The sequence below is a fragment of the Takifugu rubripes genome, chromosome 7 (assembly GCF_901000725.2).
Source record: "Takifugu rubripes chromosome 7, fTakRub1.2, whole genome shotgun sequence".
NCBI classification, from domain to species: Eukaryota; Metazoa; Chordata; class Actinopteri; order Tetraodontiformes; family Tetraodontidae; genus Takifugu; species Takifugu rubripes.
In genome coordinates, this window is record NC_042291.1 from 12,385,111 (window position 1) to 12,409,794 (window position 24,684).

A 24,684-nucleotide genomic window follows, 5' to 3' on the forward strand; every position below is an offset into this window, starting at 1 on the left:
CTTATTTTAGCTCTCTAGCAAAGGTGTTACCTGGTTGTTGCTTTTACAGTGTCCGTGACAGCCCCATAATGCAACTAACACATGAGCAGAGTTCAGCAAGAGGATTTTATTTTACAAATATTCTGTACCCCTATGAAGTTACAACTTAATGAACATCAGGCAGGTTGGAGACTCCAAGAGCATTTGAATAAATCACACATGTTTCCTGTGATGGACTGGTGAGCAGCCCAGTCCAGTTGGTATTCCTGCCTCTCATCCATTGACGGCTGTGATAGCGTCCACCGTCCTCTTAGAACCTGTTTGGGAATAACATCCCAAAGCTTCCCTTCAGTTTGACATCTCCACATTTGCATATAAGGCCTCTGCATCATCCACCCTTGGCTGCATCTGATATGAGTGGAACTGGAAACAGAGAGAAGCGAGAAACGAGAAGCATAATCCCATTTTTGTACATTTCTGAGAAGGTCGAGCCCGACTGAATGAATGGATGTACCGGCATGTTGATGTAGACTGGATCTTCGGTGAACTTCTCCTCGGGAGGTTTGCCGCTGGAATCAGAAGTGCCTGTTAAAGTCACGCATCTGTACCCAAAACACCCGACATGACTGGACCTCCTTCCTTATTCAAAGGTCAAAGTCATGAGATATAAGACCCTTTTTGGGTTTTTTAAAATCACCAAACAAACCTGCTGGCATGGTTTTCTGTAGGTCTGTTAAAACTTTCAGAATAGCCAGAGTCCTTCCTGATGATAGACACGTACCTTGGTGAGGGATAAATGGCAAAATGAGGTCATCGATCATCCGTGTCTAAGACACATTTACTGATTCTGAGTTCGAATTTATTGATTCTGCGTTTTACCATTTCTGTCTTATAACCAGAACAGCCCCAATGAAAAGGATCAAAAGCGCGATGAGCGTCACAACAATGGTCATGTGCAGCGATGTCATCAGGGTTGCGCCCTCTAGGGGAAAATATTGAAATTGCTGTCGGTAAAACGTTGCACACTCTTTAGATCTGTGTGCGCAAAATAGACGTCGCACTTACCTGTGATTGTGTCAGAATCATTACTTGGAGCATGTGTGCCATCTAAAAAAATGTAATTAGGGAGTCATTTCACTGTCTTTCACCAAATATTTTAAGGGTGTTACTGGATTTCTTACACAGAAGAGTAAGGGAGACAGAGTCCCTGTAGAAACTGTACTGGTTCCCCTTTGCAATGACTCTCAAGTAGAGGTTTGTATCGTTTTGGTCGACGTCTTGGATCATGAGGGAACAGTTCCCTTTGTCCTTGTTTCCGATGATTTTGGTTTTGCCCCTGTATCTCTTCAGCACCCAAGTGTCATTTGTGTGATAAACAAATGCGTTCTTGTCCTGGTCGTTGAGGGCAAACTGACTTCTCTCCCCTCTTTTCCAGTAAACCTGAACATCGTTGGTGTAGAATTGGCGCGGGTAGGTGAAAACACACGGTATGGTCACGTTTGATCCGGGCGGCGCAAAAATGGAACTCGTGACATTAATGTCCCAACTCTGACCTGTGTTTAAAATCAACCCAGATTCTATATTATTAGAGGCTACACCACATTAGATCCAGTATATCACAGGTGCAGGCATCACCTTTTGACCCAGAGGCCAGGAGGAGTATGAGACTTAGCACCACATGGCCCGGCAGCCTCATCTGGTCCAAAATAAACAATATGGAGGTTAACAGATCTGCTTCTGAAGTTGTCGCAGCAACAACGACAACGTGGGTTCCCTCACAGCTGAATACTCACTGTGGGATGGATGTGGAACATTTGTGAGACCAGGCTGCCCTTCGGTCAGTCGTAGATGTTTGCTGCTCTGTCTGTTGAACTTTCTCTTCTGGGTACAGATCAACTAGGACGGCAAGAGCCGTGAATTGGTGTGTGAACAGGAAATGACCTCGAAGTTCTAAATAATCACACTTGCACTTTTGCCTGCACACACACAGGCCCAACATGCAAAAGAGACATGCACACATATAAAGGTGCAAAGTTTAGATGACTGCACCAAAGTATTTACCGTACTGTGTGTCTAAACGAGCTGATCTGAGACCTGTACTATAGCACCTAATGTAAATAGACCTGTTGTGAAAAGGAAGGAAGCCATCCAATTTTGGTTTTATCAGCAGTGATGGGTGAGTTCTCGATAAGCACTCGATGCTGTCAAACCAAAAAGTGAGGTGCACAGTAACACACCGGTTTCCCATACCAGCATTAACTAAACTGGAAAAACTGTAATAAATAAATAAATAAATGAGAAAAGGAGAGAAATCTGTTTAAAATAAGCATAAAAGAGGGAAATTAATAATGAACCTCTATCAATTGACACACTGTTTGTTCGTTTTTTGTTTTTTCTTTCTCTGTGTCTAAACTAAATAAATTATAGATAAAATTTCAAGTTGGGCGGTCAGTGATTGAGCTCAATACGGCCACTAGATGGCGTAACAAGCATTATCACATCTTTTTTGGTGAACTTTGCCACTCAAGTGTGACTCGGAAGCCACCTGGAATGTGGGCCAGGACTCGGGCCTCAAGGTGCCGTCATGTGACTCCCGAATGGCGCAGTGAGAGTGCGCGGAGCTGCAGAGGTTATGCGAACCTTCCCTTTAAAGTTTTTTTTCTCTCCCTGTGTCGGTCGGATCAGCACTACTGGAAGAAACCATTCCCGGTTTTCAGTCACGGGTCTCAGGGGAGATGGGACGCGGCGGTGTGTAGAAGGATGACGGTTCTTTGGCGAGAAGGGGCGTGCGGCAGCGGCGCGTCAGAGGAGCTCCTCTTCTTCACCTGTGCGCTGATCGATCCAGCAAACACTGATGGATGATCCCGAGGCAGCTTCGGAAGGGGGCCGACAGCGGCCAGACGTCCGCTTCCAGAGTCGGGTGGCCGCGGTGAGCGTCCCCGCTGTATCCGGCACACGCCTCACCTTACCCGGGGTCATGGACGATGAGGGGAGGGTCGACGAGTCCAGACTGAGGATGCACATCTTCAAAAACGGTAGAAGAGCAAATAATCATACCTCTCTGCACCAACATTTTTTTTCTCCTTTTATTTCTGTCCTAAACATCTTGAGTCTAATTAATATGCGCTTTTTTATAATGTCAAGTGTGTTATGGACTCTTTTTTCCATTTATTAGCTGTAAGCGCCGTCCATTGAGACCCATTAATCTTAAGGCAAAAGACTGCTGTAACTGTACTATGCAGTAATGCAAAATTACTTCAATAGATTTCTCTATTACTGTAAAACATAATTTTGTGCCTGTAACTTAAACTTGGATATTTCGTGTATCTCTATATTCTTGTGCATTTTGTTATTTAAAATCTACTTTTATCTCATCTAGCATGTGAACTATTTAGCTGCTGCCATAAAGAAATCGCCAAACTTTTTTTTTTTAAGATGGAGGGAAGTCAAATGATGCTTTGCACATGAAACCACAGTTAAACCGTTCTGTTAAATCCATCATTTAAGAGCACATGGGCCCCCCTGGAGGGAGGAACAGCTCTGTGGTAGCACAACAGATACCATTTAGACTCGCTCCCCGATTTCCAGAAGCACGATCACATGAGATTCAGATGGCAGGCAAAATTATTCAGTGAATTGTGAGCAAATCTGGATTAGAGCTCTCAGCGTGGGTTCAGTGCAGCGAAAAATCACCTTCATGCATTTCCTGGACCTCCAGCCGCCCAGCAGCTCCTGCTACTGCAGGAATCTAACATACTTACAAGGAAGGCATAGCATCTATGAGCAGGAATGTGAAAACCCACTCTCATTGTCTGTGGCTCTTTTTGACCTTTAGTCACATTCCACCCTTAAAAACATCCAAAAACAAAGATTAAAGAATCAGCAGAGCAAAACATTACATAAGACAGCTCAATTCCCTGTGAAAAAACAGGGCAAAGTTCACCGTACTAGGGATAAGCAATGGACACCTCATCTTTAAGTTCTTTAAGGCCTTTTAAGGCTTGATCGAAATGTTTTCTATGGCCAGGCGGTGTGTCTCCCTCCGAGCGAGGTCTGGCATGGCGGTTCCTGTTTGGGATGTACCCGTGCGGTTCCACAGCTTTGGAGCGCTCTCTGCTGCAGGAGCAGCTGGTCGTACGTTACCAGGTGATGAAGAGGAGGTGGCAGCAGTTTCTCCCCTCGACTGTTCAGATTCACCTGAACGGAACGGACGGTGAGAGCGGGAACGCGACAGAATCGTAATCTCGGAGATTCAACTGTCTTCGGTCAAGCACACTTCCCTGCTTTCTAGCCGAGTTGTTGGCTGGGGTCAGGTACTTCGACCAGAGGCAGGCGCATGTCCAGCAGCAGACCCAGGACCAGTCAGAGGAGATCAGGGAAAGACTGGCGTTTTTGGAGCTCCAGGCACAGGTTGGAGGGACCATTCTGCTATACACATGGCCACAGTTGTGATGTTTTTGCCAGCTTTTCATGCAACTCTTCTACAAAATGTAAATGCTTTAACTGATTCGAAGCAAGACAGTTAACTTGTGATCAAAAGTCAGTGCCTCAGCCCAAAAACTTGCCACAGCTTTAGAAATTCTCTACTTCTGTTGGACCGTGTAACGCATTTTTCTTCAAACTAATATCTGCTCTCTTTCTGTGTTTTTTTTATGGGTGGAGGAAATGTGAGTTTAGGGAAATGACTCATCGTGATCTCATTATCTTAAGAAATAACCTGTTAAACACACATTGACAGATGTTTCCATTTGTCTTCTTTGTTTCATTTTAATGCTTTTATCTTGTTTGTGGAATGTGTGCATTAACAGCAGCTGACGTGCACGGGCAGATTATTGAAAACAAAAACTGATTGAAGTAATAGCATGAGCTGATCGTGCTAATCTCTCGACATTATCTCAGGAGGAGTGAGAACAACAGTGGCTTCAGTGTGTAAATATACTAATGAAAAGTCGATGTTTGCTCTCTTAGATCCTGTTTGAACGTGTCACGTTTGACCAGAGGGAGCTGCGGGAGGCCATACGGATCATAGACAAGGACGTGCCGAGGACCAGCAGAGACCTGAGCTATTACCAGTGAGTGACTATGACCTGAAGAAGTGAATCATTGAGGTTTTATTTATTACAACAGTGTGTTTTTCTTTGGGATTACGATAATGAGCCTCAGATGCTTTTGTATGTTGTGAAATGGACCACTCAAATGATCACTATAGTCAGTGCTAAAACAGTATATACATATAATACCCATAAAAAAAGTGATTGTAATTTATATTTTGCTGTAGGGGTGAAGGTTTGGGCAATTTGTTGGTGCTGAGAGACATCCTCATCACTTATGCTGCCTTCCATCCAGGTAGGTCACCTCGGGCTTATGGACACTTATTAGATCAGACAAAACTCCAACAAAAAATTGTGTTTGTGCACCGTTTAATTCAGAGGTCAGTTACGCCCAAGGGATGAACGACCTGTGCAGCCGGTTCTTGGAGGTCCTTGACTCTGAGGTGGACACCTTCTGGAGTTTTTCCTGTTACATGGAGAAATTCTCCAAAGACTTCAGGGCTGATGGTCTACGCAGAAAAATAGGTAAGGATACCTCCAATAAAACATACATGAACCATGAATAAAGCACAATACACTCTTCACAAGCATCTTGTCTGATGTATGTAATTGTTTAAGAGTTGGAGGCAGACCTGTTGAAGGAACTGGATCCTCAGCTTTACGAACATTTAGTCACAGACAGCATGGAAAGCTTTGCCTTCTGCCACAGGTACCTGGCTTTAAATGCTTGGTAATCTCCCCCCTCTGTGTAAATATGAAGTACGCCCATTGATCCGCTGACTAAATATGTTGCCCCTCCCTTAAGATGGCTTCTGCTGGGTTTCCAAAGGGAGTTTGAGCACTGTGACGCCTTACGTTTGTTCGAGATCCTGAGCTGCGACCACTTGGAGTTGATTTCCCAAAAAGTAGAAAGAGCCCGTTATCAAGAAAGGCTGGTACAGAAATGGAACACAGGTGAAATTTAAAACCATACATGTCACGTATAAAAGTAAATTACATATGAACCAGAGTTTATTTTCCTTTTTATTCCTGTTAAAAGTCTGACAAATATGTCTGCCTGTGTTTGCAGAGGACTGCTCAGAGGCAGAGCTGCGGACCATCAACACGGACTTCACCTTTGAACTCTTCATCTGCGCGGCCATCCTGCTGGAGAACAGAGAGTCTCTGCTGCAGTGCCGAGATGATGCGCAGCTCATTCAGTTCACCAGCAGGTGCGTCTGGCCCACAAGGCCACACGGCAGCATCGGCGGAGCGGCTTTTTGTCTCCGATTTTACTCATTCCAAACAAATGTGCCTTTTGTTCAGCCTCCAGGGAACGCTGGATTTGAACAGCATACTTGAGAAGGCAGAGAGCCACTTGTACAACTACTGCAAGCGCTGCACGTGGGACTACATGAGCGGACAGTGCAGCGCTGACGAGAGCAGAGGAGAGGACTTCCTTTTACTGCTCCGCGGTCTGCTTGTTTTAAAATGACATCCAGGACTCTCATGCAGCCGCAAATCACCCCGATGAACTCCTCTTTGCAAAGCCGATATATTTCATTGCAGTTTTTATTCCCGAGGAAAACAGTTTGGTGTATAACTGCTTACATTCAATCTGACTGTTGCTGCTTATTCTAAACGTACTGTAACATTGGTTTTTTTTTTTAATGACCAACGGTAACTGTGAGTGACTCATTTTACATGCAAAAATTTTTTTATTTTTTTTTTTTAAAAAGAGGGTTATACAACAGTCAACTGTTGGAAAACAACGTGCATGACAAGCATGGCCGGATGAGATCTGGTGTGTCGCAACAGGTGGCAGCATGGCAAGATATTTAGTGCCAGGTGGCCCGTGTGTCAGCGAGCGTGTAACAGGAATAGAAATCAGTATTTTGAGGTCTGGAAGAGGGACTCTGGCAGTAAGGTGGAGGACTTGAATACAAAATGTTGCTGAAAAAATAAATAAAGTAATTTAAGATCATGTATCTGTGCCTTTGAATATTTACTATTATGTTTGCTGTGGTTTTTTTTCTTCATCTACATTCCAACGTTTCTGTTAACTCGTGAGGAAGAGCAAGAATTGAAACTCTGAAGCCACGTCTGTGCACACCCTCCAGCGTGCCTCACTGAGACTTCATCATCAACACGGTATTTTGAAAAATATTTAACTCTTTAGTACAACAACTCACTTACTTCCAAAGCTTGTGACCATACACAGTTTGGCTTCTGGGGAGGTAATGACTGCAAACTTTCTCCCACGGAACTTGAGGAGCGTAAATTTGGGCTCTGAGCTAAGAGTCACCTGACACCCTGATGCACTCTCCCTTCGCGGTCCTCTATATACACTGGGGAGCACAGGCTCTCGCCCTCTTCGTCATCCGGCCAGGAGAGGGAAAGGAGTGCTTGAGGGGAGTGCTGTGTGCTGAGCAAAGTCCTCACGTTTTGAACAACTAATCCTTTAAGGTAAAGTCTCTCCATAGGAAGCATCACAATCGTGGCTTCACAGACTGTCCTGCTTGTTGCTTTGAAAGACTGGCTGTCAGATGCTTGCAGGGTTTGTGGTAAATATTAGCATCTGGGTAAAAAGTGTATGAGAGACCAGTGGCTGACCACAGGCTGTGTGGTGCGGAGAGGCTAGTGAACTGATCCATCGGCCGTCAGAACACAAGGCCGCCATGAATGTTTTCCCTCCCTTCATGTGGAAATGAATCGACAGCAGTGTCAGCATTTTCTGCTCTGCTACATAACTGTATAACAGGCAATCTAATAATCTGCTGTCTAAGTAGGTTAAACAGATGTATATTAAAAAAAAAAATTTATGTGCTTTGGTGCATTTTTCAGCTGCATTCTTAATATATACCCTAATTCTTTAAAGAGTTTATTCCATACCTCAGTCAGCTAATTTTGAGAAGCCACAGCTCCAAAAGAGGCTTTTGTTCAACTTTCAATAATCTAATTTGTCTGGCACTGTCGCTCTGAGACCTGGTTTCATGTCTATATGTTGTGTGACCTAGAGAAGAAAGAGAAAAAAGCCTATAATGATGTATTCCTGTTCACAACCTGCAAATGCTGTAGATGTGCCGATACTTTTTACAGGAACGAGACTATCAGAAGCCAGCTGTCGGAAAAATAGCCTCTCCGATCACTATTTCAGGATCAGTAAATCACATTTCACAGGCCTGACGTGCTTGCTTCAGTATTGAGTTGCTGAACGCAGTGTGGAATAGACTGGAAAGAGTCAGGAGACATACCCAGTCAATACATTAATCAATTGATTTAAAATAACTTATTTTGTTGGTTTGAATCTCAGTCAGCCTATAGTGATTATTTCTTGTTTTCCCATTTAAGATGTCAAAAGGACCGGCAGTAGGCATCGATCTGGGCACCACCTATTCCTGCGTGGGCATCTTCCAGCATGGTAAAGTGGAAATCATTGCCAATGACCAGGGAAACAGGACCACTCCCAGCTATGTGGCATTCACGGACACTGAGAGGCTGATTGGTGATGCTGCCAAGAACCAGGTGGCCATGAACCCAGGAAACACAGTGTTTGGTAAGGCTCCCAATGAAACAGACAAACAGAAATATCAGCCACCCCAATCCAACTGCATCTGCTGGTTTCCTTAATTCCGTTCCAGATGCCAAGCGTCTGATCGGTCGTAAGTTTGATGACGCCGTGGTGCAGTCGGACATGAAGCACTGGCCTTTTAAAGTTGTCAACGATTCATCCAAACCCAAGATGGAAGTTGAGTACAAGGGTGAGATAAAGACCTTCTACCCTGAGGAGATTTCCTCTATGGTCCTCACCAAGATGAAGGAGATATCTGAGGCCTATCTCGGAAAGGTAGCGCATGCAGTTTATTCAGACACTCGCAAGTAGAAGTTATAGACTGAAGCATAGTATAGTACGGACTTTCTACCCACGAAACCTCATTAAATTAAATCCAGGTGTTTACTTGACACCTGGAATCAGACATTTCTCTACTTTGAGGAGGCCTGCACACAGAATTAGTATGTAAAAACGAATAAATGCACAAATGTTGTGTTCTGCAGTGACATCATGGTATTTCCATCTTCACAGATTGTGAACAATGCTGTCATCACAGTTCCTGCTTACTTCAATGACTCCCAGCGCCAAGCCACCAAAGATGCTGGGACCATCGCTGGGCTCAATGTGCTGCGCATCATCAACGAACCCACAGCCGCAGCCATCGCTTATGGCCTGGACAAAAAGGTCACTACTAATTCAACCACGATTCATGACATTTCATGCTCCTCGTAGTCATGTTTATGTTTCATGCTAGGTTGGCAGCGAGCGAAATGTACTTATCTTTGACCTCGGAGGGGGAACTTTTGATGTCTCCATCTTGACCATTGAGGACGGCATCTTTGAGGTCAAGTCCACAGCCGGCGACACTCACTTGGGCGGTGAAGACTTTGACAATCGTATGGTGAACCACTTCATTGCCGAGTTTAAGCGCAAGTTCAAGAAGGATATCAGCAACAACAAGCGTGCGGTGCGCCGCCTGCGCACGGCCTGCGAGCGTGCCAAGCGCACCCTCTCCAGCAGCACCCAAGCCAGCATAGAGATCGACTCGCTCTACGAAGGAACGGATTTCTATACCTCCGTCACCAGGGCCCGTTTTGAAGAGCTGAACGCAGATCTGTTTCGTGGAACCCTCGACCCTGTGGAAAAAGCCCTGAGGGATGCCAAAATGGACAAGTCTCAGATCCATGACATCGTCTTGGTTGGCGGCTCAACACGCATCCCCAAGATTCAGAAGCTGCTGCAGGATTTCTTCAATGGCCGTGATCTGAACAAGAGCATCAACCCCGATGAGGCTGTGGCCTATGGTGCAGGTGAGCGTCAGACTGAATTTGATAAATCATTCATGAGCTTGGCTTTGAATTCAAATTTTGCGATCTTTACACAGCTGTCCAGGCGGCTATTTTGGCCGGAGATAAGTCCGAAAATGTTCAGGACCTGCTCCTGCTGGATGTCACGCCCTTGTCCCTGGGAATTGAGACTGCTGGAGGAGTGATGACTGTCCTTATCAAAAGAAACACCACCATTCCCACCAAGCAAACACAGATATTTACCACTTATTCGGACAACCAACCTGGAGTGCTCATTCAGGTAGATAATGCTGAAATGCTGCTCTACACACTTGATTGTTGTCTTCCATTTGTCCCCATTCTTTCGAAACACACGTGACAGAACAGAATTTGATCTCAAAACTTATTTTTAGGTTTATGAAGGTGAAAGAGCCATGACCAAGGACAATAATATCTTGGGCAAGTTTGAGCTTACTGGGATTCCACCTGCACCCAGAGGCGTCCCCCAGATTGAGGTGACCTTTGACATTGATGCCAATGGCATTCTTAATGTGTCTGCAGCCGACAAAAGCACAGGAAAAGAGAACAAGATCACCATCACTAACGACAAAGGTATATGACCTCATTTAAAATCTCAAGACCTTAAAAATATTCAACAGGGGCTATAGAGCTTTGTGTCTGATGTCCTCACAGGACGACTGAGCAAGGAAGACATTGAAAAAATGGTCCATGAGGCAGAGCAGTTCAAGGCTGAGGATGATGCCCAGAGAGACAAGGTGACAGCCAAGAACTCCCTGGAGTCTCTGGCCTTTAACATGAAGAGCACCGTGGAGGATGAGAAGCTCCAGGACAAGATCAGCCCCGAGGACAAAAAAACCATCATCGACAAGTGCAACGAAGTCATCGCCTGGCTGGACAGGAACCAGGTGGAATTCCTTTTTCACTGCATGTAAACTGGGCCTGTGTATGAGCATATTGTGTGGAAACTCACACAAAATTGCACCACATTTTCTGAGATGGGGTAATTTCTACAGTTGCCTGTAAGAATGACATTCAGTTATCTTCCAGACCGCTGAAAAGGACGAGTATGAACACCAGCAGAAGGAACTGGAAAAGGTGTGCAATCCCATCATCACCAAGCTGTATCAGGGTGCTGGGGGAATGCCAGGTGGAATGCCAGGTGGAATGCCAGGTGGAATGCCAGGTGGAATGCCCGGTGGTGCTGGAGGAAGCTCCTCCACTGGTCCAACCATCGAGGAGGTCGACTAAACGCTTCTCTAACAGTTTTCTTCCCACATCTCCACATGCATTTATTTAATACGCCAGAATGTCCATGAATCTAGTTAACATTTGACTTGACTTAAGTGGCTTTAAACACTAGATGTTTTTGTCCAAAACCTCAATAAATCTAAAAAAGAATCTCAATCTGAAAACTGTGATTTAAGAGTTGTCCCTCTCTCTGATCTGATTCTGTTCAATAAACTAGTAAAACACAAGAACTGGATTCTGATTCTTTTTTTCATGATGTACAACAGCCCATGGGGCAGGATTTGAATAATGAAGTTTCCCTTTCCTGTTTGAGTGCTGTTGTCAGTCACCAGTGGAGTAATCATGCAACTTTGGGTGCATTAAAACTAACCTACAGTCTAAGCCCTCACAGGTGCTTATCACCAGGTGTTCCCTTCCCGGAGTTATGCCTACAGTTCATGGTCAGGTTTGTCTGAGTTCCACCTATAAAAAGGGAATATCAGAGAACAACGGGGACTCGGGGGGAATCGAATCGCGATCGCCATGTTCTTGCTTGCCAGTTGTTTTGCCCTTGTGGCCTCTGTGCTGGGTAAGTGCACTTATGCGTGGGATTAGTTTTAGAGAAGTGTGCTGTGAATTGTGCATATTGGGACAAACTGGCCATTTTTGCTCTGTGTACTTTGTAATAAGGGTGTGGAGTGCCTTCTATCAGGCCCCAAGTTAGCGGATACAACAAGATTGTAAATGGGGAGACTGCTGTGTCTGGATCATGGCCCTGGCAAGTTTCACTTCAGGTAGCCAAAAACTCACCCTCCTCCCTTTTGTTGCTTGGCTTACAAACCTTTTGTGTGATAAAACTTTGCATTATTGCATCCTGTCTCTAACAGGATGGTTCAGGTTTCCACTTCTGTGGGGGATCCCTGATCAACCAGTACTGGGTTGTCACAGCTGCCCATTGCCGTGTGTCGTAAGTCCTTTTCAAAGTGCCCCATTTGTACTGTAGCAACAACATTATCAATTTCCATCTTCATCCTTCTCCAGCCCCAGAATGCACCGTGTGATCCTGGGAGAGCATGATCGTCAGTACAACAGCGAGCCAATTCAGGTCAAAACTATCTCCAGGGTAAGAGTCTTAGCCCATCCTGTAAACACCATAAAGATTATATCCTTAAACAGCTTCATACTAGTTTGTGGTTCTTGTTCTCTTCCCTTTAGGCCATCTCTCACCCATATTACAACTCCCAAAACTTCAACAATGACATCACCCTTCTGAAGCTGTCATCCCCAGTGCAGATGAACTCCCGTGTGTCTCCCGTGTGCCTGGCCTCCAGCTCTACCAACTTCCCCTCTGGAACTAAATGTGTCACCACTGGTTGGGGCAGGACCGGCCAAACTTGTGAGCAATCAGCTGCCTTTGCATCTAGGAGCTGACTGGGTTATCAACATTCCCGTGATGTAAATGATTTAATGTTCCTTCTGTGTGTTTAGCAAGCCCACGCTTCCTCCAGCAGACCGCCCTGCCTCTGCTCACCCCCACTCAGTGCAAACAGTACTGGGGTTACAACAGAATCAGTGATGCCATGATTTGCGCTGGTGCTTCTGGAGTGTCCTCCTGCCAGGTAACAACCATGTTGGTGCCTGACAAAAAATTGATTGTTTAATATTTGAGCCCCAAAAATACATGTCAAGTAAAACCTAAGGACAAAGCAGAGGTGTGACATGGCGCCTGTTTTGACATTTTAGGGTGACTCCGGTGGCCCTCTGGTCTGTGAGAACAGCGGGGTGTGGTCTCTTGTTGGTATCGTCTCCTGGGGCACCTCTAACTGCAACGTGCGCGCCCCTGCTGTGTACGCCCGTGTCTCGTACCTGCGCAGTTGGATCGACCAGATTGTTGCCTCCAACTAAGGAGTGGACCCACAAACATCTGTGTAAGCAGTGTGCTTGATGCATTGGCCAACAACTGTGCATAAAATATAAATCCTGACAAGAGTGTTTGGTTTTTTTTTATGTTTTCCTATACACGGCCTGAAGTGTGTGCAACACTTTATTAAAGAAGTAAACTTTAGAACCATAAATGTGGCTAAAACATGACATAGGTGGGAAATCCAATGTTAGAAAACATCACAGTACACAATAACTACTCAGATGGTTCATGTCCGAAACTGTAGCACATGGAAACTCCCTGACAAGACTGTTGTGCTGTTTAGTGGATTGAGTAACTATTTATTTCTCTAAAAAATCTTCATTATGAACAACAAATCAGCTGTTACTCTCAATTCTGCTCTGGCAGAAATAAATATCTACATATTAGCTGAGTATGCAGGAATGATGCTAAGGTCCATTAGAAGAGCACAACTTTTAATATTCCTGTTCCTGGATTACATGAATGTTGTTCTGGACACATCAAAGTATATAGACAATTAAATATCTGGCACCAACGACTTTTATAGACTAAATAGCGTGTGAAAGGTGAGTACGTCAGTAAATGAAGACGAGAGGTATTTACTCAGGTATTTTGCAGGGTGACCTGACTTAAAATATTTGCTTTAAACACTGTAAACTTTAAATGCAGCATGATCTGAAACATGCAACGTTGTATTCAGGGGTAATAAGATGATCGGAACTGATGGTCACAGTCGCAGCCTTTGTTGACATCATGTCATGTTAAAATAACCGTGCATGTCCAGTGGTGGTAAACCACTGAGACTGGGTTTTGCATACTGCACGTAGTTGAAAAATAGTTTACGTACACGGCGCAAAAACACTAGTAACCCTTTAAAAAAAACCTGACTAAACTTAATTTTGCTGTGTGGCATCACAGGAAAATCAAGAGTAATCAGCCAATAAATCAGGAAGGGAATTGTAAAATTATGTGTGAGTTATTCTTGTGACAGCAACGAAATAAATAATAAAAACAATTTTAATAAACTTAAACATGCTTTATTCCACCAAATCACAAGACATTTGATTTAAGGCTTATGGTTCTACTTTGCTATGAGTCTGATCCACATAAGACTGAAGGTGAAGGGCTGCACATCAGTCAGCAGTCGTACAGTTCCTTCATCTCCTTTAGGATCTTGATACTCTCGCTGTATCTCAACTGATTCTTGTGGGAACACTCCTTCCATCTGCGAAAAGAACAAAAGATCATACATTCAGGACTTTTTTTAAAATGATGCTTTAAATTCACAATAAAAAGTTGAAGGCACACACTTTTGCCGTATCTTTTTCCAGCGTTCCATGTGGTCAGATATGAGGGAACCAGACACAGGAACTGAATCATTTAACTGTGGGAAGTTGGCAGGTTTAGTTCATTATTAAATTGTCTTTTACTTCACTGAGGGCAAAAAATTTAATATCGAACCTTTGTAACGGTAGGTTTTTCAATCTGGGGGATCCTGAGATTGACGGGTTCACCAGATGTACTGACTGGACTGGAGGTTGGAGGAGGCAGTCTGTACACATCCTGGTCTTTACCATTTATTATGTCTGTAAGCTGGCAAAGCAAACAGTTAAGAACCTGCAGGAAGGATTCTGATTTTTTCGGCATTATCATTTTAGTCATTCAAGCGGTGATGGATGTAAACTGCCAGAATTGCAGTCTGAACATTTTGATGCTTTCTTTAGAAAGTTTTCTTAGGTTTGGTGCCTACTGTCACTTAATGACAATAGAAAAATGTAAGCTTGTAATGTAAATGTAAGTGTCAGTTTGCAATTTTTAGGTAGGTAAATAAAGTTTAATTTCTGTACTGGATTTAGAATAAAAGTAATGCCGGGCCTCACCTCTTCCTCCATGCTATGTGTGGGGCTGGGGAAGGACGCTTGTTCTCGGACAGAAGGATTGTTTCTCATCCAGGCGCGACAGATGGGGTAAAGAGGAGTGTTGGTGTTGAACTGAGCCAAATCCACACTTCGATCATACAACTTTATGATATAGGAATCTAATAAACACAAAATTGCATCAAGTGTTAGGAGCAATGAGGTGAAAGCACCGCTAATAAAAAGCCAAAAACATGCAATATTTGCTTTTCTATCCACTACTTATACATACTTTGCTTGTGTGGGTTACTTTCAGGGATGCTCTCGTCCACCTCCTTTCTCTTTTTCCTCCGGTGCTGTGAAAATCTTGCTGATGGCCTGTATCAGTATCAAAAAGGGATAGACACATAATGTCACACAAAAATACATCACAAAAATGAGATGTGAACTCTTGACTTGTCATGTCCACAATGATCAATGAACGAGTAGTTTCTTGCAACAAAAATCGACTTGCCTTTTTCCTGTAGATGGAGATAACTCCCTAAAAGCAGCAAGTGGAACGCAGCATGTCAACTCAAGCTTTTCTTGTTGATATTTGAAAAACAGAAATGAACCTTACTTGTTTAAAGGATCCACTGATACTTTTAAAGCATCACTTTCGTGTTGCTCCCTGTACAGAACATGAGGGCATTAGTTTAATAGATAGCTGATCAGAACAGTTACATTAAAAATGAGATGACTCACCTTTCATTTTCAGTCCTCTCCACCAGTCCCTGCAAGACTGCATCCAGTTTGCTGCGGGCACCAGAACCCTCTGAATCTGCAGAGGAAATAACGTAAATAACTGTGGGGATGTACGTCACTAAATCCATACTAACATAGCCAGCATTCTGATATACTTTACATAGCTTACGCATTTACAAGCATGAGAAAGCAATAGGAACAACGTAACTCACCAGTCCTTTCAGTCTTAATCTTCACGTGATGCATTCTTTCCAATATTCCTGGGATATATATTACCTGCTGCAAATCATCTAAATGCACAACCTCAGGATTACAATCGACTAAAAAACTCAAGTGTTTTGATAAGGTTCCAAAAAACAACTATTGATTTCACAATGCGTAAGACAAGGCAGTATGGCTAACTAGCTAGCTAGCAATGGTAAAGAGCATCTACAAAAGGTTCACAAGATAAACATTGGACGTAAGTGCAGTATTGACCAAAATAAGTTTTCGACCAAATAGCCTACATCGCACGAATAATGAACCTGTTGCTTTCGATCTATTCTCCAGAAAAATTAAATACGACGTTTAACTAGTATTGAAACGGGCTGATGTTTGCTAACTCCCAAAGTAGTGGCTAACTTAGCCTATTTTGACCAAATGACAGCCGTTGGATCCTTTACTCTTCCGCGCGCTGCTGAGTTCCTGCTACCTGATTGGCTCCTCTGAAGCAAAGCCGCCTTACCCGATTGGTTCTTTTGATGTCCATCATACTAAACTTCGCGCTGATTGGCTGCTTGTGCTTCGCCACGAACTGCGATGCGCTTTATTTTTCCTATATTGCTGTATTGTCGGAAGACCTCGCTCATTCTTTACTTTTAAATGTTAAAACAGCAATTTACTGGGTAAAAAGAGCCATGCAATGGCACCTACGACTTTCTGGGGCTCCTGTCTAACCGATATGTGGTGTCGCACTCGAATCTGAGTCCATGGTAACTTTGTTTCGTTGCTACATTGAGCGATAATGTATGGGCGGCTTGTATTATGTTCTGTTTTCGTACTTTGCGTTACAAAAATTCGTACAATAAGTTGATCAACCCAGAGAGTCCAGTTCAAATTAAAAGGAGCTCTGTTAGGACCGAACAAAAGCACCTTTTATAGTGTACCATGTTTTCTGTGCTCTTATGAATCCCCCTGCGACATCCAAACGCTACAATGCAATCCAGGTAAGATTCAAACATCAGCGTTTGTGCGTGGATTTTGTGACTAGAAACACTTGCTCAAAAGTATTTGTCTTTTCAGTGAGCCGTTGTTCACAAGAAAGAATCCCTTCACGCCATCTTCCAGGCCGGGGAGGGCACATTACCACCCATCACGCACACACTCCCTGTCAAAGACAGAGAAAAAGACGGTATGTTTTGATCTGGACTGAACGTGCAGCTTCTGTGTTTCATTTCAAATGCATTTTGCACGTCGTTGCCATTGTGCAGGCTTTGAGTCCAGTACGTCTTGAACAAGCACCACGCTCACCTTTAAGCACCCGGCATCAAGAGAGCCAGAAGCTGCATGAGAGCCAGAAGAGCTGTTCTGGGGTCACAGATGAACAGCCTGTATTCACAGAGTTGTGGCCGGCTTCCACTGACTGTGAATCATCTCCCACCAGCTGTACAGCCTTGGACAACATGGACAGCATGGCGCATAAAGTCAAATCAGGAAAGACTGGGATTTTTTCAGAACAAGGAAACTGGCGAGAATCATATCTGACCAAGTGTGTTTAAACATTCAGACTACAGCAACAAATGTCGTAGAGCATAATTATTCCTCAGAGTTTCTTCACAACCTCAGGTAAATCAGAAATCTGCTCTGCAGGCACACAGAACATTTTTGTGACAGCCCACCACAGAGGCGAGAGGAACAAACGGATTATAGCATGGATGAGCAACAGCTGTCTTTTTGGCAAACATCTCCTTCATCTGTCCCTCCTAGTTCAACCCCAACAAAGACAGCAGACACGGGTACCTTTTCTCTCACTGCTGGTTTTTTTTTTTAAATGTCGAGGTCATTGACAGTAACACAGCAGCCTATTTTGGTAAAATCTTTCCGTGCAATCTCTCCCTCTGAATAGATGACTATCAGTCTCCTTTCTTCAGTCCAGCTGAGGGTTGCTTTTCCCCGTGGAGAGAGCTTCCCAGCGTGAGTGTATTCACGAGTCTTTAGTAATTAATTTGTATTTATGTTTTCTTTTGTAAGCCACAGATATTTAAGATGCAATGATCTCTGGATATCCAACCTAATTTTCGTCATAATTTAGTTATATTTTGTGCATGTGTAATGGTTTATTGGGGCTCCATGCAGCAGGCTTGTCCTAATTCCCGGAGATGGTTTGCAGGAGGGGTGGATATAAATATTTACATAGCAGCCACTCATCTCATGTTCTTTTGGAAACCTTTATTGTTTCACAACTCTGAGCACCATTTTCTTTACAACTGTCTTACATAACACATATTATAATTCTTATTTAGCTTGCCTGCATCAAATCCCCTCCCAAAGAATCTCAGAACTTTAATTTAGCAAAATAGGTCCAGCTACTCAGAATGTTTTTTTCTTTAAATAATGCATCATTTATGATTTTCACTATTCATTATGGATTCGTTATTTGGTATTAAGTACAATATCTTGATTCCCTCTTCAGATCCCGTCTGAGGGTGAGGCTGATGACTCAGAGATACTAGACCTTCAAGAAAGAGCCAACAGACTTCTGCTGAGAGAGTACGTTGATGTGCTGTTGTAATGGCTGGTTTCATTCTTTTTTTTTCTAATCGATACACTTTTTTCTGACTTTCCATCAGAGAATGTATAAATGATGGATCAATACATGCCAGCTTGGAGGGCCTGGGGTGCTCAGATTTCTCTTCTACAGCCAGCAACGATGAGCTCCAGCGAAGACCTTTCATTCCCGGAATTAAGATATCTGAAGACAAACGTATGTATTAATATTCACATGAGTGCCTTTTCTGTGTGTGTGTACTGACCTTTTACTGTTACTGTGCTGTGTGTTTATTCATATTTGCAGGGAAAGCCAGGTCAGACTCGGAGCCAGCTGCGTCCTCCCAGAAATCTTTTATCCCTCCTTCTTTGGTAAATCCACAGCGGCCAGAGGAAGACATCTTGTTCCAGTGGCGTTTACGGAGAAAGATGGAACAGGCCAGGGAGGGTCCCTGGCATATGCAGCACACCAGGCTTCATGGCCCCACAGTTAGCTGGCAGACCCCGGCCTTAAACCATCCTCCAGCTACTGGACCTCTTTTCAAGGTTAGACTTGCATGTGTCACAAACACCTTTTTGTTATATATTTTGGATTTGCAGAATGATTAATTTTTCCCTTGTTTGGTACATTTTCTCCAGCACCAGCAAAGTACACAAACGGAATACTCAACACAGCCAAACCTGACAGCCTCCCAGTCAGATCCCCATGCATCGTATTCCCAGGCTTCAGGCCCATCTCCTACCCCTGCTTTAGTTTCGTCCGGATCCATTGTCTCTCAGCCTCAGCCTGTTGCTGGTGTTCCCTCTCACATGCATTTTCTCTGTGACGTGTTGCCCTGTCCCATCCAATCATCTCACACCGGCAGGAAACAAATGATTTCACAAGACGTCTGCATGTCTCGCTGCACACCCAAAGCCCCTGAAAATATCCTTCCCGATGAACCCGTTCATGAACCTACACCTCTCTCGAAGCCCACTTCTTCTGAAGCAAAAAGAGGGGGGGCAACCAGTCACCCCCAAAGACCCGAGAGGAAGAAAAAAGAAAAAGTCTCGAAAAAAGACACAGAGAGGGTGATAACCACCAGAAAGCAAAAGAAATCCAGGTATTGAAAAATGGGCATAGTATATAAATTCATGCTGAGTGCTCAGTGCACCTCTCTGTTGTCATAGTGTGGACACAGGAGACACGGAAGTCCCGGATTCTAAGACTGAGAGCGTCTCACGTGAACGAGTAGCTCAACATCTAGAGCAAAAGCGGCAGAAAGTAAGACGAGATGTTTCAGATGAAGCTGCCGCACCATCTTCTCCCGTCCACAGCACATTAGGACAGGTCAGAATGGAAAGGCATCCCATCTCGGCTAGTGCTGCCTTTATGTACTACACGCATCGTCAGCAGTTATTTTCTGGATAAACAAATTGGTTTCTCTTTTTTTGGGGTTTGACAGGTCGTTTCTGAGGTTTTATTCCCATCAGTGGTGTCTTCCTCTCCTGCACATAGACCCCCCGTCTCAAATGGTCCTGTTCTCCCATCATCAGCAGCTTCACAGCCCTCAGATCCTCCGTGTGACACACACAACTCCATGGAAGTCATTGCACAGCTGCTGCAGGAGGCTGAAGGTGAGCTCTGTGCACGTCTGCAGCGTAAGCAGCTCACATCAGTGATACATAATCAAAGCTTTCTTTTTTGCTTTTTCAGATTCAGATGGAAAGGAGTTTGAAGATGATCCCTTGTTACAAGTCCTTCGCAAACAACGAATGTGGATCAGGGAGCAAATTAGGTAAAATACTGTACATGTTATGTCTCCAAATGATTAGTTATCTTAAGTGTTTATCATTGTTTTGTTTTATTACAAACATTAACCCCACTTTTTGAATGTTTTTTTGAATATTTTCTTTCAGTCAAGTGGACTCTGTGTTCAATGAACTACAGGATATGCAAGTACTTCTACACTGATCAGAGACACTTAATTTTTATTATATAAACAGAGAAAGTGTATTTTCAAAGGAATATTTCCACATTAAAGAATAAAGAGACACATCTGTGCACTTCATTAATCACAACATAGTGCATTTTACAAAAAGCAGCATTTTGACCTGTGAGCAGAGTATATTTACAAAGAGTGTTTCCTCAGGACATCCTGTGATGTTGAGGGAAAAGTATGGATGTATACATACTGGAAAGAACAGGGAATATTGGAAAACATTCTGCGTGTGTGTTGGCACATGTCAGGTGTCACTCTGGTGAGAGGAGCCTTGTTCACACGTGAAGAGATCTGAGCGCCTGTCTTCATTGCGATCAGGTCAGGATCCTCGTGTTCTCGGGGTGCAGCATCGGAGCGGATATGATAAGGATGCCGTCTGGAGACACGGCCGACTCCAAAGCCATGGTGTGCACTCCTTTTGGGATGCGGTAGCGGCGGTTAAACTGCCGCGTTGTAAAGCCGGGACCATCCTTCTAGGCAGAACACACAAATCATATAACTAGGAAATTAACCTCAGATATTCTGCGATACCTCTCCTGCTGGAAGACCAACCTTTTTCTCTTCATGCTTCCCTTGTACTTCCACAAAGTCTCCAATCACCTTCACCAATAGATCCTCTGGGTTGAAGTCCTTTACATCAACTTTCACGGTAAAACCACTGTCGTCACAGAACACCTACAGACATGGGTTTAATAACAGTCAAACACATGGAGATGAGCTCCTGGTCATTAGTTTATTAACACTTTGCCTTTAGCCTTAGGAAAATTGGGAATTTAACTGAGTTTTTGTTTTTAAATCTCTTTTTCTCAAGTCAAAATGTGGGATATTTTTAAAAGTCTTAAATGTCACTGAGCGATGTACCTAAATTTAAAATACAAATACTTAAAATTTGATCGCATATTTTCTTTTCTGAGTTCACCTACCCCTGCAGAGTGGCTGTTTTCTGGTTCAGGTAGAAGGAAATTCGGGGACCACTTGTACTCTCCGTATGTTCCATTCAGCCGCGGTATAAGCGGAGGCAGCACTTTCTCCCACTGGATCCCTCCGACAGGAGTAGGTGGCAGGATGAAATCCATTCCTGTAGAGAGAAATGACATAAAAACCAGGGGAGGTGACTCAAAGCACTTCGGTCTGCCGCATGTGAGACTGGTGGTGCCGCCTTCAACAACTTACCGCTTCTGATATTCGCTGGCCAAATAAGTGCGTAGAAATGAAAGGACGAGCCCCGTTTACTTGTGCTCCGCGCTGGTTGGGAAGTCTGATCGGCTCGCCTGGGTGTCTCCTGCAGGCTCCTCGTCCTCTGGATGCCTGGCGTGACTCTGTGTTACGGCCTCTGTTTTATACTGGGGTTGCATAATGAGCCGGGAATTCTCCATAGGGCACCTTCCCTCTCTTGTGGAGTAACGCGCCCTCCTGGGTGCAGAGACGCGCAGGGTCGTATAGGATAAGAGAACATTGTTTGGGTCGTGACGCAGCTGTTGCGGGATTATTGGCAATTAGCGTGTTTGTCGGCCATTACCGACCGTGTAGCCAGAGGTTTATTCCGAGCGATGATGGCACGGATGGGAACAGTCTGTGCGCGCTAAGAAGTGCGAGGTCTGTTGTCAAGGAAAGGATGTCCAAAAATAAGTTCAAACGACAATGTTGTTGACCCTCGTGTGTGGATTCCGACATTGGCAGAGGGAACGTTATGAACACTTGCAGGAGCACGTGTACTGCCCCACAGCCACCAATCACAGCTTTGCAGGTCCAAGTGGAAGTCACACCAGCTCTTAAATAAAATGTCATGCGTCCCGCAGCTTTAACAACCAAAATACAGTTATCCCACATACCCGGTCCACATGAGCCCGTCTTCCACTAAAACCAGTCCATTCGACCTCTGTTTTACAAAACTCGGGTCATTTAGCCTCTTTTTCGTGTTTTTTCCCCCTCATTTTATAGTAAAGCTTTAAAAAGTCAACCAGTTTAGGTCAGTAAACATGCACATTGTAACAGTAATGCCTAACTCATGATGCACATGCATCATATTTTAATCCAATAAATCTTGGAATCTAGTCAAGTGTGACACTAATTGGAAAAATACATTCAGTAATTGAAGTTTTTAGAAGTCACCATATGCAGTGAAACCCCTACAGACAGGACTTTGAGTCGAATTTACTTCCAGTCTAGAAAAAGCCTGCAACGTGTCTGTAAAAGGATCTCTCGTAGTTCACTGATCATAAAGCTGTATTAACTGTGGAAAGAACAGATCGTGCAGATACTCCTGACTTGGTCTTGGCACACTCGACAGAAATGATCAGTTCATGCAACAGGCCCATGTTCTTATTATAATGTAGAACTCATCACTCAAGCTTTGAATGAAGTGACTAAAAATGGCCCTGATGGTGTTATGACTCATATAGGAGGGGGTGCAGATGGGACACTTTTGACAGGATTAAGTTATTGGGTTTCACAATAGGCGCCAGCCATTGGCCACCCATAAGACCTCTGTGATGATGTATAGCATTAGAAGGATATATACAGGCCATAGTTTATGGATTAATCCCTAAACAAAGAGCTCATAAAGATCCAGCGGTACTTACACTAATTCCCCAACATCTCACAGCGAGTACACTGACTCACAACGGGAAAAAAGCTACACACACATTTAGAAAAATGACATCAGTGAACTGTGCATGGTTTATTATTCATAAACAAGTAAAGAATGTTGTTGTGCAATCTGATATTAACAGAACAGTTAAGAAACATTATTTCTTTTGTTTACTGTCCTCAGCAATATGAATAGACATAAGGACTCATCAGGCTTGTTCCAATTGACAGTGTTAATCCACAAACAGACTTTTCTCAACGAAGACACATTTAGAACACTTTATTCTGATGGTAAATTACAGAATCAAAAAAAGGGCCAACAATAAAGGGGAAAAAGCTGTATTTCTTTAGGCAGCAGTTATCTTTGAAATACGTGTTATAAAAATCTCCTAAGGAATGCCCAAAGGAATGGTGAATGAGATGGAATCTCCCACCTCCCCCCACTCAGATCTGTAATGCTGGAAAATGGTAATCCAGGTGGTGAGCACTGCCACCCACAGCAGCAGGCCCACTGCTGACCGCTTGACATCTATATGGAAAACAGGAAAGAATTAGATTGTAAGTGACACTAAGAAAAATCTTTATAGTAAGTAGAATTTTTTTAGCAAAATGAGCGAAAATATTAAGCTAACCAAAAAGAATTTTATTTATTACAATTCTTAATCTTAAATAAGATCAATGAAATTTTATAAGCTCCAGAGTAAAGTACAGATATATATCTTGACTGCATCATATAAAAGAAATACAGAATACTACCATTACTACCATTTTGTCCAAACTTACAAGTTTTTATCTGTAGCTGCTCGGCGTAAGTTGGTTTAAAAAATGCCTCCCGGAAAAACCAGACAACATTAACCAGCCACAGGAACGGGAGCAAAGCAAAGCCACCTATGAATAATAAAAATAATACAGAAAAAGTTATCCTAATATTTGGGTTGGGGACTGACGAAAGTTAATTTGGACCAAGAAGTGATAAATCACAAACGACATTGAAAGACAGATGAATATTAATACAACAAAGTAATCTCACCTAAATAATATTTCCTGCAGAGGCCGAGCTTCTCCTCATTGGGAAGTCGTTCTAGGTTCATCGTCAATCTCTTTCTACAAGCAACAATTCATAACAATAAATCAGGGTTACAGGTTAAACACTACTTAACGCAAAAGCCTAAACACAAAAAAAATTATGACTATAGTGAAAGACTTGGGAAAGAACAAAGCATTTAAATTATGGTCAACATTATTGCAGTCACATAATTAGAAATTCTGTACAAGCTAACAGTAACATTAGCATTTCGATGGCTCTTTAATTTAGCTGTTTCAAAACGCCGAGGTGTCACTTAGAAGTGTATGTTAACAATACAAGAATGGCCTTATTTTTATATTCTGAGCATCTCTACGAGTTTGAGGATTCACCTGAAAATGAGCTATCAACAGAAGTCACAATATAACGAATGCACAAAACACAAACAACTTCTTCCTTCTCTGTTTCCGTCTTCTTCTTCCTCCTCCTCCTCATATTTCTTCTTCTCCTCCCCCTTTGATTGACTGCACAAATGATCACGTAAACCACATCGCCCCCTATTGGGCCGGGGGATGTAGCACATGTTTAAAGTATAAATGACCCTTACAAAAATAATTTTTAATATACATGGCATATTTTTTGTTTCAGAGTTGCGTTTACTTTGTGATTAAAATAAGCCAAATTAAATACTGTTTGTTTTTACCTTTAAATGGGGGAATTAAAACTCGGGTGGTTCAATTCTTAT

At 43.3% G+C, this 24,684-nt stretch overlaps 8 protein-coding genes across 10 annotated transcripts; 4 read left to right on the forward strand and 4 right to left on the reverse strand.

The window, feature by feature from the left end:
- Positions 1-89: 89 nt before the first annotated feature.
- LOC105416685 (sialic acid-binding Ig-like lectin 10) lies at positions 90-2,387 on the reverse strand. The gene is made up of 8 exons (XM_011605588.2): positions 1,773-2,387; positions 1,615-1,675; positions 1,161-1,532; positions 1,045-1,086; positions 859-961; positions 686-760; positions 494-548; positions 90-402 (listed from the first exon to the last, which is right to left on the reverse strand). The coding sequence occupies exons 1-8, from the start codon at positions 1,791-1,793 to the stop codon at positions 328-330; spliced, it is 804 nt and encodes a 267-aa protein (XP_011603890.1). The 5' UTR covers positions 1,794-2,387; the 3' UTR covers positions 90-327.
- Positions 2,388-2,807: 420 nt separating this feature from the next.
- LOC105416686 (TBC1 domain family member 15) lies at positions 2,808-6,997 on the forward strand. Its single transcript, XM_011605589.2, has 10 exons — positions 2,808-3,014; positions 4,007-4,192; positions 4,271-4,389; positions 4,948-5,051; positions 5,258-5,325; positions 5,409-5,555; positions 5,649-5,739; positions 5,836-5,984; positions 6,100-6,241; positions 6,336-6,997. The coding sequence occupies exons 1-10, from the start codon at positions 2,834-2,836 to the stop codon at positions 6,502-6,504; spliced, it is 1,356 nt and encodes a 451-aa protein (XP_011603891.1). The 5' UTR covers positions 2,808-2,833; the 3' UTR covers positions 6,505-6,997.
- Positions 6,998-7,226: 229 nt separating this feature from the next.
- Positions 7,227-11,344, forward strand: hsc70 (heat shock cognate 70). The gene is made up of 9 exons (XM_003966005.3): positions 7,227-7,475; positions 8,361-8,565; positions 8,651-8,856; positions 9,094-9,246; positions 9,317-9,872; positions 9,947-10,149; positions 10,262-10,460; positions 10,542-10,774; positions 10,917-11,344. Exons 2-9 carry the CDS (start codon positions 8,361-8,363, stop codon positions 11,115-11,117), a joined length of 1,956 nt encoding a protein of 651 aa, XP_003966054.1. The 5' UTR covers positions 7,227-7,475; the 3' UTR covers positions 11,118-11,344.
- Positions 11,345-11,525: 181 nt separating this feature from the next.
- Positions 11,526-13,083, forward strand: LOC101076039 (chymotrypsin-like protease CTRL-1). The gene is made up of 7 exons (XM_003966006.3): positions 11,526-11,685; positions 11,787-11,890; positions 11,984-12,063; positions 12,138-12,219; positions 12,312-12,492; positions 12,585-12,715; positions 12,840-13,083. Exons 1-7 carry the CDS (start codon positions 11,640-11,642, stop codon positions 12,999-13,001), a joined length of 786 nt encoding a protein of 261 aa, XP_003966055.2. The 5' UTR covers positions 11,526-11,639; the 3' UTR covers positions 13,002-13,083.
- A 931-nt stretch (positions 13,084-14,014) lies between these two features.
- On the reverse strand, positions 14,015-16,249 carry lin37 (lin-37 DREAM MuvB core complex component). The gene is made up of 9 exons (XM_003966077.3): positions 15,812-16,249; positions 15,600-15,675; positions 15,475-15,525; positions 15,370-15,396; positions 15,148-15,233; positions 14,880-15,037; positions 14,461-14,592; positions 14,310-14,383; positions 14,015-14,224 (listed from the first exon to the last, which is right to left on the reverse strand). Exons 1-9 carry the CDS (start codon positions 15,843-15,845, stop codon positions 14,137-14,139), a joined length of 726 nt encoding a protein of 241 aa, XP_003966126.1. The 5' UTR covers positions 15,846-16,249; the 3' UTR covers positions 14,015-14,136.
- A 121-nt stretch (positions 16,250-16,370) lies between these two features.
- Positions 16,371-20,380, forward strand: proser3 (proline and serine rich 3). 2 transcript variants are annotated; one of them, XM_011605591.2, is made up of 13 exons: positions 16,371-16,804; positions 16,881-16,989; positions 17,069-17,346; positions 17,448-17,593; positions 17,704-17,771; positions 18,271-18,347; positions 18,428-18,561; positions 18,652-18,890; positions 18,984-19,447; positions 19,515-19,674; positions 19,790-19,961; positions 20,041-20,122; positions 20,244-20,380. In XM_011605591.2, the coding sequence occupies exons 1-13, from the start codon at positions 16,794-16,796 to the stop codon at positions 20,296-20,298; spliced, it is 1,995 nt and encodes a 664-aa protein (XP_011603893.2). In that variant the 5' UTR covers positions 16,371-16,793; the 3' UTR covers positions 20,299-20,380. The 2 variants fall into 2 exon arrangements, with proteins under 2 accessions (XP_011603893.2, XP_029695132.1); XM_029839272.1 differs by having other exon boundaries at positions 16,371-16,570; positions 17,242-17,346.
- hspb6 (heat shock protein, alpha-crystallin-related, b6) lies at positions 20,298-21,749 on the reverse strand. 2 transcript variants are annotated; one of them, XM_011605590.2, is made up of 4 exons: positions 21,500-21,749; positions 21,250-21,404; positions 20,879-21,001; positions 20,298-20,799 (listed from the first exon to the last, which is right to left on the reverse strand). In XM_011605590.2, exons 2-4 carry the CDS (start codon positions 21,400-21,402, stop codon positions 20,641-20,643), a joined length of 435 nt encoding a protein of 144 aa, XP_011603892.2. In that variant the 5' UTR covers positions 21,403-21,404; positions 21,500-21,749; the 3' UTR covers positions 20,298-20,640. The 2 variants fall into 2 exon arrangements, with proteins under 2 accessions (XP_011603892.2, XP_003966056.2); XM_003966007.3 differs by having other exon boundaries at positions 20,298-20,796; positions 21,500-21,748.
- Positions 21,750-22,984: 1,235 nt separating this feature from the next.
- psenen (presenilin enhancer, gamma-secretase subunit) lies at positions 22,985-24,480 on the reverse strand. The gene is made up of 4 exons (XM_003966008.3): positions 24,332-24,480; positions 23,946-24,019; positions 23,699-23,803; positions 22,985-23,444 (listed from the first exon to the last, which is right to left on the reverse strand). Exons 2-4 carry the CDS (start codon positions 24,004-24,006, stop codon positions 23,305-23,307), a joined length of 306 nt encoding a protein of 101 aa, XP_003966057.1. The 5' UTR covers positions 24,007-24,019; positions 24,332-24,480; the 3' UTR covers positions 22,985-23,304.
- Positions 24,481-24,684: the final 204 nt, after the last annotated feature.